The following is a 13,434-nucleotide window of genomic DNA, read 5'->3' as shown; positions in this document are numbered from 1 at the left end:
TAAGATGAAACAATGCTAAATTAGTCCTAACTTGGCAGTATCTTAGTAAGACACATTTTTTTCCCCAGAATCAAACAAATCTTTAAAATGACATTTGTATTAAATATATTTGGGGGAAAGCCAGCTACATTAAGAATTCCCAATTCGCATCTAATCTTCATGTGAGGCCCTCTCACAGAGGGTGTAACAATCAGGAGTTTATAATTCTCCAAAACTGCAGCTGCACATGTTCTCCTGCAAAAAGGAGAGGGGAAAATAAAGCCTTGGAAAAAACTACAGAAGCCTCAAAGTGATTGAAACTAGCGTATGAAAAGTCTTCTTCTAGCTGTAAGGCAACTTTCTCTACAGTGCCAGTCAACAGCAAGGGATCAACAGAGCAGTGAGCACAGTGTGCTCTGGTACATCATCCAGGGCGTGAAAGCTCCCCTTTTGTCTCACATCACCTTCGTCACACCTTTACCCTCTCTGCACCAAATGTGCCTGGATTTACACCAAGCTGGTATTTCTATGTGCTGAAAGATGGTCAGCTGCCTTGTCAGGAAAGACAAGAATTTACAGCTACTTTGTTTCCGAGAGAGCGTTGAAAAGTGACTTGAGAGTGGTCAAAGATCAAGGTCTATGCTACACAGCCATACGGATTTTACAAAACATCGGTGCAGTTTTACACCATTTCTCCCTCTGTTGCCTCTTCTGACACTTGCCAGAGCATGTTATGTATACATTTCAGGCTTGACGTTCATCTCTTCTGAATTTCTACCCTGTGCTGTAATTTCTTGGATCGTATAATGAAATGTTAGTTCTTTTCTAATTGCTCCTGCTATGAAAAACATCTTGCCAGAAACAGAAATTTTTTGAAGATAATCATTTTACAAAATATACTGTTGCTTCATTACAAAACATCTGGACAGGTCGAGATTATGCCTTCTTCACAGCTGCAAACTACCATCAGTCTTCGCATCATCCCACACACCCCAAAGGTGTTAGTTGATTTCTGTTATTTTTTTGCTGGACACAGTAGTTCATCCAAGTTGCTGAAGAGCAGAGCATCATCAGTTTTAAAATCAGTCATAAGATGTCTGCCTTTCACTGAAACGTTCCTGAATAACAACTAGCTTGTGTAAATTAGTGTATCAAATTTTGTCTTTTAAAGGGCTTAGTTCAGAAAAAATTTTGCTGACAAAGAGAAATGTTTATATTAGAATAAATACTGTAACCTATTGTAAAGAAATAATTCAAAAAATGCATATTTAATAGAATTTGACATCTTAACAGTTATGAAGAACAATGTCTGTCTGAAGACATATGTCCAACATGTGAATTTTTGTAAACCTTCTTTGACCAAGATGTTGGGAATGTAATCTAAAGCTTTTCCAAAGAAATCCTAGACATTTTGCAAAGTTTAGCACCTTAATACAAGCCCATATTCAAATTTTTTTATGTTCATTCAATACTAAAGCCAAAGTGATATGCCTCAGGGTAGTTCCACTAAGGATGCTCCTTACTGTATCTTTACTGTTTTGGTCTTTGGACTTGCTATTAAAATTACCAATGCATATGCGCTAAGCGGTAACAGTGAGTTTGATGTGAGTAGCTATCCAGTAGGAACATAGCCTATTCTTTTCGTTTAAGTTCATCAGGGGTTCCCATAAGTACCGTGCAGTCACATTTTCAGCCACAATACATATTGGCTAGAGATGAGCAATCGTTATTGCTGTTGATCCTTTTACTATTTCCCTTATTCTCACTCCAGTCCTCCTTGATGGGCTAGAATTGTTTCAGTCTCTAGAACAACAGACTACTACCACATACTCCAACCTGACCCAATCAGCACGTATATCAAGAAAATGGGTAAGTTTAGAGGAAAAAGTGTGTTCATACTGAATATGCTGCAATTACAGGCAATACTAGCTATCAATGAACATAATTTTCTTGCATCACAGCCTTTGTCTAATAGTTTTTCAGATGAGCCATAGAAAGAAAACAATATGTATACATAAACAAGCTCTTTTCATTCTTTGTGCAGGTGTATGTTGACTCTCAAGACAAACACTTATGACAAACACTGAATCAACAGTGCAAAATATTTAATGAGATTTAAAGTCCCATTATCAATAAAACATCTTAGAGTGACAACAATAGATCTGAGTCTCCAGTATCACAAAGTACTACTGGTTCTCTCTCATCTTCATCTTGTATTCTAAGCAATGTGAAAGAAGGGATAGTCATTAAAAAGACCCATGAATGTAATTCTCCAATATGTAAAAAGTTTCAAGCACAACAGCCCTCGATGATCCCTAAATATCACAGGAAAAACTACCTTATATCTACAGAGAAGGAAAAGGAGAATTGCTTTTCTCCTCTAGCTATGTCATTGTGTTATAGAAGTGAACATTGTGGGTACAAAGAGTGGATAAGCATTCCTAAGAACAGCAGAAAGAATGAAAGACTTAATCACTTCATGTTCTTATGCAAAGAAGTTAATTTTAAATCCTTGATGAAGTCTCCTTGCAAAATAACCATTCTAAAGCTGTTAATGTTTTCATACAATAAAAGAATAACAGAAAAACCTGTTTCAGGGATTGTGCAACAAAATAATTGTCACTATTCTAACAACAGTTTAAGACAAGAATAACACTACAACGTACATGTCGATCCTATCCACAGGGAATCTTTACTTCTTAAAAAGAATTAAACAAGTAATATTTTTATCCAGTGGGAAAAAAAGGATGTTATTCATCCTGATTCAAGAAAATTTCTATTTTAAGTTAGAAAACCATTTTTCACTAATGGAAGCTTGACCAGAAAGTTTTCTGCCTGCTCTTTTTGTGGAAAGAATGTTGCTGAGTAATACTGGTCCTCTGAGAATCTAGCCTGAGTGCAAGCCTGAACATCAAGACCTAATGGTTGTAGTTACTGATGTCCTCTCTGGTGGAGGTGAACCTATAGTCTAGTCTCCCTAGTCCTTGTACTCATGAAATTAACAGTGTATGTATTAACTATGAGGTAACTTCTCAGCTCCACAGCACCAGTTTAGCCTCCAGCCTGTCCCCCAGACTGGGTACCATCTCTTCTGTGCACTGTGCCCTCTACCCCTTGGTGCTCTCTAGAAAAGGAAGCATTAACATGTCATTTATAAGTATGCTCTGCATTCCTACCTAATTGATTAAATATTAGCATCAGTTTGTATTGCCTTATGTTTCAAAAAGAAAGAGAAATTTAATCATCTCACAAGCTCCTAAAAGCTACATAAAAAATGCAGACAATTTCAGAGAAACCCAGAGAACCCTTGCCTAAGAAGATTTAACTAACAGAGAGTCAGGCTGTGGAATGATAAATGCTTTGTGAAGTTTTGGTTCAAGAGGTGATATACAGTTCACAGATGTTCTCTTTGTAACTATTTCCTAAAATAGATATGTTTTATTTTACTCCCTTTTGTTTTCTGTTGCTCAAGGATTGGCATTTTTCCTATACACACTAGAAGAAACATATTAAGCCGTGCCAAGCATCACTACAATCAGTACAAGAAACCATATTCTTCTTTCACTCCTCTCATTTTTACACTTGTGAAATCCAGTAGACTCCATTGGAGTAGCTGTAACTAAATCAGATCAACCGAAAAAAAGCCAGACTCAAACTTAAATATTAACTGTAGCAATATTGTGGTAGATAATAGATGGCTGCCTATGAATGCATTGCCAATTAGCAATAAGGCTCTGTATAAGAAAACAGTCACTTCTCTAATGCACAATATAAAGCACACAATACTTTAGGTAGAGACTGAAACTCCCCATTAACCTGAATCTGTTAGACAGAGGATACGTTAGACAGATGTTCATACCACATTCTCATGGATTCTGCTGACTAAAACAGCAGAGAAAGAGATGGATTACAAATGTAAAATTTCTGTCTGTAAACCAAGATCCCAGTGATCTTCACAGTGAAAGCCAACAGGCATAAAGAAAAAAAACCACACGGGTTTGTTTAACAGCCTGCTAGGAAATCATCATATTAAGACATGAGGAGGTACCTGAATAAGGTACATTTTATAAACGATCTACACAAAATACAGTCTTCGCTTTGCAAGTGCCTGCCTCTAAGAGGCCACTAGGGACATTCAGGAGAGTCCTTAGTTTGAAAAAACTGTCAGCAAAACAACACTTGTCATTTCTATGCCTCAGGGTTTTTTCATATATTTGTCTTCCGTAGCCTACTGCATCTTTATCAGAAGCCCAAGAGTATGAAGAAAATCTGGCTTGAAAACAGCCATTGAAAGAAAAATATGATAAAATATTCAGAAGAACATCTAAAAGATGTTTTCTAGGAAACATTTAAGAATGTAAATCTTTCTTTTCCGTTTCCATGCAATGCTCTAAGTGGGTCATAGGTGTCCCATGTCAGCACCTCAGAGTTTGAACTCAACTATTCTCCATTCCACTGACAAGATAGAGAGATGCCTTTTTCTCCAAGAGCAAACAAACCCAGCTATTTTTCCAGTTCCTTGCTGGAATATGGTAATTTGGTGAAATTGAAATGTCTTACCAAAATTGATCAGTTTGATTAAAACTTGTCTCCAAGTTTTCTCAGTTTCTCATATTTCTTGTCTCTTTCTCAGATTCAGAATGCTCTCTAGAAAAGGCAGTTCACACCACAACAGGGATTTGAACCTGCTCCACTCCTATCCCAGGAGATGCTCTGCCCATCATACTTGGATTTGCCCTTGGAGGAGTTCTTTCTCTGGGTTTGTTCATGAGAACATTCAAAACACCTCAGTTATCTCAATGTGGATTAGGACCAAAAGCAAAAACCATAAGTGCATTATTGTTTTTGGCAGCTCTAATGAGAGAGCAGTGATTCATACCATCCTATTGTAGATAGCACAAACACGTCCATAGAACAATATACAGAAAAGCCTAAAGCTATACTTGTCACTTCACCTTTTTCAACATGTGCACTAATCAGCCTTTTGCAGTGATGGAAACAGAAGTCATTGAAGCGTTATGGCTGGAAAAACATAATATTGTAGTCACAAACACCATCTGAATTGCTGCTAAAAATGCTACAAAAATTACAAGAGAAATACAAAGAAGTCATCACAGACACCAACATTTTCAACAGCCCTGATGACAGTCTAAACTCGTAGTTTCCATTTCACTTACCAGTTTGTGGGTGAGCTGGATGGTAATCAGAGGAGATCCTGACAGATTGTGGGACAACTTAGGTAGAGGTTCCACTTTTACGGAGATAAGATCACTGGTTGCTGAGATCATACAACCTTTGTAGGCAGCAGCTTCAGCAATCCTTGGAAAGAAACAAATATTAAGTAAGTAGAACAATAACTTTTTTTAGTTCATCCACAACAACAGGAACATAGAACCTTCTTTTTCCATTCAAAATAATGAACTTCTATGGGGGGCAAGATCTGGCCCCAAAAGATCCTACAGGACTAGAAGCAACAAAGCATAGGGAACAGCTTTAGACATTAGGGGACTTGATATCAGAAATATACCTTCATTCTGCTGCTCTTTTGCAAAGGTTTACAAGCCTTGCTGAAAATGCTTTACATAATTAGAAACCTACAAAGTAAGGGATCTAACCTACGAAAAGCAGTCTAAGTAAGGAGAAAACTTGCAGAGGTTTCAGACTGTCTAATTAAACATACATATTAATAAGACACATATATAATGCATATAAACACACAGGTAGGAATATATTTAGAAGTAATTTATAGCTTTACTTTGAAAAATTGATTACATCCAGTTAGGTTTGCTAGAGAGTACCTCAGGTCACAATATAAACAGTTGAACCTTACTAAACATCTGATTTGTCCAGGTACTACTATCTTTCTAAGCTGGAGTAATTTTTCAGTACATAAGAACCCTTTTATTTCTGCTTTCAGCTACAACTTATGACTTTGACATTTTTGCACATTTGGGAGTAACTAAGATCCATTTGCCTGTAGGGTAAAATTTTTTACACTATCAGTAACAAACCGTGCAGGAGTAAAATGGTCTCTGTCATCCACCTCTTCAGTATGTGAATGAATAAGTATTTACTATGAGAAATATGAGCCATGGTGAATTAACCATCAGCATGGGTTTCCAAACATAGCACAGCACTGGAAAGAAGCGGTTTACAAAGCACATTAAAAATATGTCTTATTTACATCTGCCACCTGTTTGCAATGGTTTCTTGTTTTTCTTTCAGAAAAAAAAAGTTACCAGACATTAAAATAACTTCATTCAGTAAGGTCAAATAAAACAGAATTCATTAAGCACAACCCTAAGCACCAGTCCTTAGTTCTGACCACAAAAACCCATCAGTATCAGAGATTACTTCTGCTCCCAGTAACCAGGACTTGAATTGAATTTGTTCATCTGAGGGCAGAATTTGCTACGTTGATACGAAAAGTTTAAGTTTAGAGAAGGACTCACACCATTAAGACCACTATTGGACATTTTGAGATTTCTCCTATGCAGATTAACAGGGTGGACTTTTTTTTCCACACCCATTATCTGCCTTTTTAACTTTAGAGAGCTAGATGAATTTTGAAGCATGAAAAAACTTCAGCACAAATGAGAAACAGTATTTCTGTGTTTCTTACTTGCACATGCAAGCCTTTCCTCACTGTGGCCCTGGATGTCAGTTGGAAGTGAGTCTGTCAGCTGATTACTTTCAGTGGAATTACTACAGATTTTCACAAACTGTATCTGAGCAGGAGCAGAAGTGGGCTCAAAACCTTTTTTTTTTTTATTGTTCAATTGTTTTTTTGTAAAGAATCAAAACTGACTCCCCTTAGAAACTGCTATTTATATTGTCTGAAAATAGAAGTCATCTGTCTGTGCAGCACAAAAGCTCCCAAAGTTTTGGTTTTAACTTTCCACCACAAAAGAAAAAAAATTGGCCTTAAGAAGAAAATGGACAGGCTTCAAATTACAGGTGTTCAAGTAGCCCAGTGCTAGCAGGAATATAAAGGAAAGTCATTAAAACAAACTACTCTAGGAAAACGTGGTTACTCTAATGAAATGTAAGCAAAAAAGTTAAAGTACAACACGAAAAAAGAAAACCAAGCAAGAGAGAATTGCACACTTATTTTTAAATCACTTTTTTAATATCTGGGGTGTGATTCCCTGTATTACTAGTTTTTTAGATGTTGTTTTGGACAGATCCGCATCTAGAATTTTATAGACGTGATTCTGTAGTGCATTACATACAGCAAAGAGTTCAAGTAGTTTGGATTAGTTATAGAAATCTAGGAGATGTTTCTTCTCCAGTGTCTGTGCTTCCATGTAACACTGCAACAGGGCCAGATCCTTCCTTCTCAAAAATGAGTGATAAAAGATACATACAACTCAGTAGAACAGGAATGGGTCTCCAGGTTGTCCTATTCCCCAAAATTCAGAGAATGTACACAAAGATGACATAACTGTTTTATTTTACTATATCTAACTCTATGACAAAGCATTAGAATACAGTGTTTTAGCATCTTTAATCATCTTGTGTTTGCTAAACTTTGACCTAAGTCAAGACTCGTTAATTCTCTTTCTTTGAGAAGTTGAGATTATAGTTTATTATCTTAATAAATTGCACTGATCCTCCTGTTTGAAAAACAAACTATCATAAATTATTGTCTCTATTTCTTCATGTTGGTAAGAAATATAGCGCATTAATGACATGTTTCCTTTACAGCCACCTGCTAAGTGCCCTTTTTGGTTTTTTTTGAGGCAGACTAAGGTAAACAACAGTACAACTTGCTACTTGATTTAAAAACGGTATTTAGTAATAGCTGTGTGATTATCTCAGTGTGATCAGTCTGGTCATATGTCAGGATTTTTTTACCCTGAAGTTCACAAATGAGTTTCCGTAATCATGACCTTCCGTGCAGCTGTATGTAAAGAAAGTGAAGTAATCTTTGACATTTATGATAGCTGAGATGCTGCATCTTTCCTTCTGCTGTCATAAATAACGCACCGAGAAGTCACAGATTGGAAAAGACTAAAAAGTATAAACTAATCCATGTATCCCAGTGTAGATCAAATAAAAACATAAAGTCATCCTAGCTTAAAAGGAAAGTGTAATGATTTACATGAATGGCCTCGCAAAATTCCCTGGGGAACTGCATTGCCAAGCGGTATACAGCTCTGCATTTACTTTATCTTATCTACTAATGATTTCATTGATACAGCATGTAAAACAAAAGGTCTTTTAAACATTGCCTGGTCTCCTGTTGTAAAATTACCTTACGGGTTTCTAGGATTAGGATTCAGATTTTATCTAAAGAGGGATGTTATGTTTTCTTTCTTGTTTCATTTAAGTGCAAGCTTTATCTTTATATGTGTCAGGAGAAAAGATGTAATTTCCTTTTATGAGACAGATTAAAATGATGAAATTCTAATACCAGATATGATGAATGGAAGAAGACAAAGACAGACAAACACGTCGCTATGGGAATCTATTTTACTACAACATAAAGTAAAACATCTAATGTAAGCTTTAATCTCTCTCTAGTTAATGACTACGTGTCCTCAATATTGCAGAATCAGGATTATGGCTCGTAATTTATTTACACTTGATAATGACATGACTGTTATAAAGGTATATCACTAAGGTAATAAACACACTGTTACAGCATGAGAGGTCCCAGATACTTACTTGGTATCCATAGGGTTGATATTATGAAAGAAGTAATGCATGTTATGGTAAAGCAGGCCAACAATGGTAATCCAAGCTGTGAAAAAGGAATAGGGGTTATTCCTAAGAGCAACATTTGTAAGCAAGAGACACTTCTCTCCTAGACCTGAAACTCCATGTTAATTAAGAGCCTTGACTTCTGTAGATTTTTATATCTTTGCTTTAGCAGATTTCCAATTATTCTTTTAAGTAAAAAAGTATGAACATCTTGCAGTATGACACAGGAGACAGATATCAAAAATAAAATAGAAGGATGCCTGCCCTGTGCAACTGTACTTCCAAAAAAAGTTGTTAAAGTAATCAGTTGTCAATTATAAATCCCCCACATAGCACTAGAAAGGCTAGCATGACATACCAGAGTCACTATCTCAATGGTAGCTACAGTAATCTAAAGGCTACATTAACAGGCAGTTTATGAAACTCAGACATGAGCAACCGGCTTCCACTTTGGTTGTGTGCTTTCTGCCTGTATTCCAAGTATTTATGGGATCTTCAGCATCTGAGTGAAGAGGCAGATGCGTATTTTCTAAGTGTCAGCCATACTCATGTCTTTCACTATCCCTTTTGCTGGGTTCCAAGTATTTATAGTGTTAACAGTTTAAGGTGGCATAATAAATTTTTAGGTTAGCTCATTTCAACAGTGTAGAAGTGTGGCTTGAAGGCTAAAATTACTCAGAAGTGAGCTTTAGCTGGAAAGAGTTAAACATCTAATGGGCTGGATCATTTCGGGATACCAAGTATGATAATGTTCTGAAGAAACAAAAAAAATGTGCATGGTGAGAGACTTTAAGTGGGAAAGGAAAAAAGTCCTCTCACATGCTATTTTTGGCATTACAAGTTGGTTTGCAATTATAGTTATTCAAGCCTCAGAGCACTTGCGGTGAAGTCTCCAGCCAGAGCCCCCTGCCAGTGCAAAGAAACAAAGCTGTCATCACAAATCAGGTAGACAGTTCAGTAATTATTAGAGTATTTCTCACTGCAGGTTATCTGCAGCTAACTTTGCTGTTTATGAATAGGGACCAACCTTCCTTCAACAGAGGTGACTGCAGAAAGGTCTCTGGGTATGTAAATTCTGTGGGTTGCAATTTAGGGCACACGGATCAGTTTTTCAAAGATTTGAGGATGCACGTAGATAGTTTTGTAAATAGGTTCCTTCAATGCTCGATTTGAACGTAGATAATTAAATTCAAACATTGTTATTTTAGTCTTGACTAAAGCTTCAGATTTTTGTCATATCCCCAGCTTTTGAGATAATTAAAATTTTAGCCTAGGTATGAATTTCTGAGTTCTGCCTTTTTGCCTTGACTGTAGTTTACATCTTCATTCTGTTTCTGTAGCTGCTGCTGCGTAAACCTGTCATTTTATAGTTTAATGTCATGCAACATTTTAAGATCATTTTTGCATGAAGGGATAAGTAATACCTGATCTGACATCCTGGATTTTCTTAAAAATAACCAGTTCAGATGATTAAAAATAGTTTACAAAATTGTGGCTTCTCTGATGTAAAAAGATGTCAATTTAAATGGCTTCAGTCTCTGTGGCCCAGCTGTATTATTCAAGATTAATTCAAGTAATATTAAAATTCTACCACATTAATCATTCATTAATACGACAGAAGAACTGCTGCTTCTTTAGAGCTATTGTGATCAACAGTGATCAAATCGGTTACTCGGAAAAATAAAGCAAACCAAAACCTATTTTCAAGCAAAATAATTTTGGGATACCCTGTTTACATGACTGCTCCTCTCTTTAAATTTTTCCTTACCTTTTTCATGAAAAGCTTCACTGGGAATGGAAATATAACTCTGTCCTCGAGATGGAAATCGATAATGGGACAAATTCAAAGTCTGAGGATGCATTTTGACCAAGCTGTAATCTGTGTGATAACCCAAACAAAAATATGATAAAATCAATAGCCTCTACAACCTACTTGACTATTTAACTAGACTTCCCTAAAGGCTATTGCAAGCCTTGAATTTAAAACCCCAGATGTTTGCAGAAAATATAGTAAATTCCCCAAGTACAAAATTGCCTTTTATATCTTGACTCCTTTATGACAGAGAAGGTGGTACACGCACTGTTAATATACCATGGATCGCTTCACCCATGCTCAAATACTGAGCTTACCAGGGCAAGCAAAACAGATTGATAACATGCTCTTCCTCTGACATTTGAAGGCATTATTTCAGACCTCCACTGCTCCATTTCAGAATGCCAGTGTCCATGAGAGCATGTGCGGTGATTAATGGTACTGGCGACTGCTCAGGTTATTTGGCCCCTTACACAGGTCTCAATGAAGCTGAGCAGAATGCCAGAATGGATTAATTACCTTTGACACCTGTAGCATCCAAAGACAAAGATGAAATTAGAGTGCTAGGATGCTAAACAGTAGTAAAATAAATTTCTCCTAAAAGGTCAAAACTATTCCTATTATTTGCAATCTCTAGCAAAACCTTGCAAAATTAAGGTTTTATTACACCCAGATATCTGCAGTTTCGAAGTGCTACGTAAGAGCTCTAGGCCCTTTAACTGCTTATCAGTATAGCACACTATTACTAGATTCATTTCATAGAACTCGTATTCTAAACCCTTCCCCAAATAACCTCAAGGAAGTTCAAGTACAGTCAGAGCTGATTACCTTTCGACTAACTGCACAGTTATCTTTCTACAACTAAAACACTGTTTTGTATTCAGAAGAGAAAATTATCTGTTTTGATTTCTTCCTCCATGTTGGAAAAGGAGGGACTGCAAGCACAGAAGCATTTAGGACACGCGGACAGTCCAGAGAGAACATTTCTGCTAAATCCTACCTGCCACGGATGATGAGCCCTCAACAGTTAAAGGTAATGAGTTTTCATCTAGATTCTGCGTCATATGAGCCATCACACTGTCAATAGTTTGAATTAAACTTCCAAATATGTGAGCGGTCTGGGGGAAGAAGAGAGAGAAGGCTCTACAACAAAAGCAATTGCAGTTCATAGCACAAAATGCCAAGGTGCCATGTTAATTCCTGTGAGACTCATCATTCAACCATCCAAAGTCAAGTGTGACTTTCTCCACAACCTTTTCCACATATAGTGGATATAATGTTGCACAAATTGCCACCCAGAGCCTGACCTTACAAAATACTACGTTTTATAGAACATCTCCAAATGACTCTCTGCTCCCACCAGCATTTGACGCTCAATTATACTCAGGATTCAGCAGAATGAGGCCAAGAACTGAGCAGATTATTTTGACAATATATAAAGACTGGTATCAGATCTTTATTGGAACATAAGCTGAGACGTTACAGCTTAGCCTTTCTTTCATCTTTATTAAAATGGTCCCCAGTATAAAGCTACTTTCAAAGTGTTTACATGTCTCCTGGAAAACAACCCTCCAGGTTGATCGATAAAATCTCGGCGTGAATGTATGTTTCCATGAAAAAGAAATTTATTTTACCTGAAATCTATTTACATCAGAGATGATCAAGGATTTTAGGCTAAGACATCCTTTTGTCTTAAAGCATTTTAGGCTTCAATGAGACCTTAATTTACTTTAGCCTCTCCTTCTTTCAGTTTAAAAGCTCTCTGTTCTGAAATCTGTGCTCTCTTAAGATTCAAACAAAAATCCCAAAAAATCCCCAGGTCTCTCCTGCAAGTATTTCTCTTCACTCTAAAAGGTAGACTTGAAGAGAAAGAACATTGATACAGGTTACTTTTCCTTATGTTAGGTTTAACCTTTCTCAAAGCTTCAGTTCACTAAACAGGTAAACACTACCACATTTTTCACATGCATTGAAAAACATCAATCTACAACACAAATATAAACTTTAAAGTATCAAAGTTCAGTGCCAAAAAAAAGGAGTGATTAGACACTTAGTGACAATATCTGTCATTTTATAACTACAATTTTGTTTCATTCATCCTGAAATATGTGGAAACTGCAGTAGATAAAGCTCTCTTAATTTAACCCTCAAAAACATATTATAGAAGAAAATGACATAATTGTTTTATCTGCGGATCTTTACTGCAAATATGAAAGCGGCATATGAGAAAAGAAATCATACTGCCAAAAAGTCCCAACAAGAAGTAGAGGTAACCGATTTAATTTCTATGCATGTGAAATTATGCAACCAAAGTAACCTACAAATCTAAGCCCATTTATCTTACCTCTGGTACATCAATCCAGTTGGGCAATAACAGAAAGTCTTCAATAGCTTTTAAAAATGCCTAAAAAGATAAACAAAACCATATTATTTGATTATTTATTAATCAGCTACATCTCCTGGTAAAGATCCAAGGCAGATCTCTGCTAGGATTTTTTTTGGTTTATTTTAAGATGACAAGCCCATTTTCATTCAAGTCACAGATTCATTTCTACCTGCTAGCACTTTCATCATGTTCTGTATGGTGACATTTTAAAGTACCAGTTTATTTATTAAAAGTAGCACCACTGTTAAACTCCCAAAGTGCAATCATCATACTACAGCTGAGGTGACAACACTGGAACTAAGACTAAAGTGAACTTATTCTCCCATTTTATCTAAATTCCTGAGACATTAATATGTCTTTTAGTCTCAGATGACTAGATATCTCAACAGCATGAGATAAATATGAGTGCCATCACTTGTACAACTTATTATCTGCTTAACTTTGACTTAAAGGTTGTTTTTGAGGTCAAGATCTGCACTTGAAGTGCTCAGCATGACATAGTCCCTGCTGTAGGAAATCTTGCTGATGAAGACAAATAGGAGGAAAAAAA

General features: G+C 36.4%; 1 protein-coding gene across 3 annotated transcripts in view; it reads right to left on the bottom strand.

Moving 5' to 3' along the window:
* The window catches only part of ADGRD1 (adhesion G protein-coupled receptor D1), a 158,102-nt gene that overhangs the window by 120,549 nt on the left and 24,119 nt on the right, over window positions 1–13,434 (bottom strand). For all 3 annotated transcript variants that reach the window (XM_075769598.1, XM_010310767.2, XM_075769599.1), the window contains 5 exons: window positions 12,843–12,902; window positions 11,499–11,616; window positions 10,454–10,564; window positions 8,650–8,725; window positions 5,157–5,298 (listed from right to left, as the gene is read on the bottom strand). In XM_075769598.1, coding sequence (XP_075625713.1) covers window positions 5,157–5,298; window positions 8,650–8,725; window positions 10,454–10,564; window positions 11,499–11,616; window positions 12,843–12,902 — 507 coding nt within the window. The remainder of the gene's footprint in view (window positions 1–5,156; window positions 5,299–8,649; window positions 8,726–10,453; window positions 10,565–11,498; window positions 11,617–12,842; window positions 12,903–13,434) is intronic.

Source organism: Balearica regulorum, chromosome 17 (assembly GCF_011004875.1).
Source record: "Balearica regulorum gibbericeps isolate bBalReg1 chromosome 17, bBalReg1.pri, whole genome shotgun sequence".
NCBI lineage: Eukaryota > Metazoa > Chordata > Aves > Gruiformes > Gruidae > Balearica > Balearica regulorum.
This window is presented reverse-complemented; position numbering and strand designations above follow the sequence as displayed.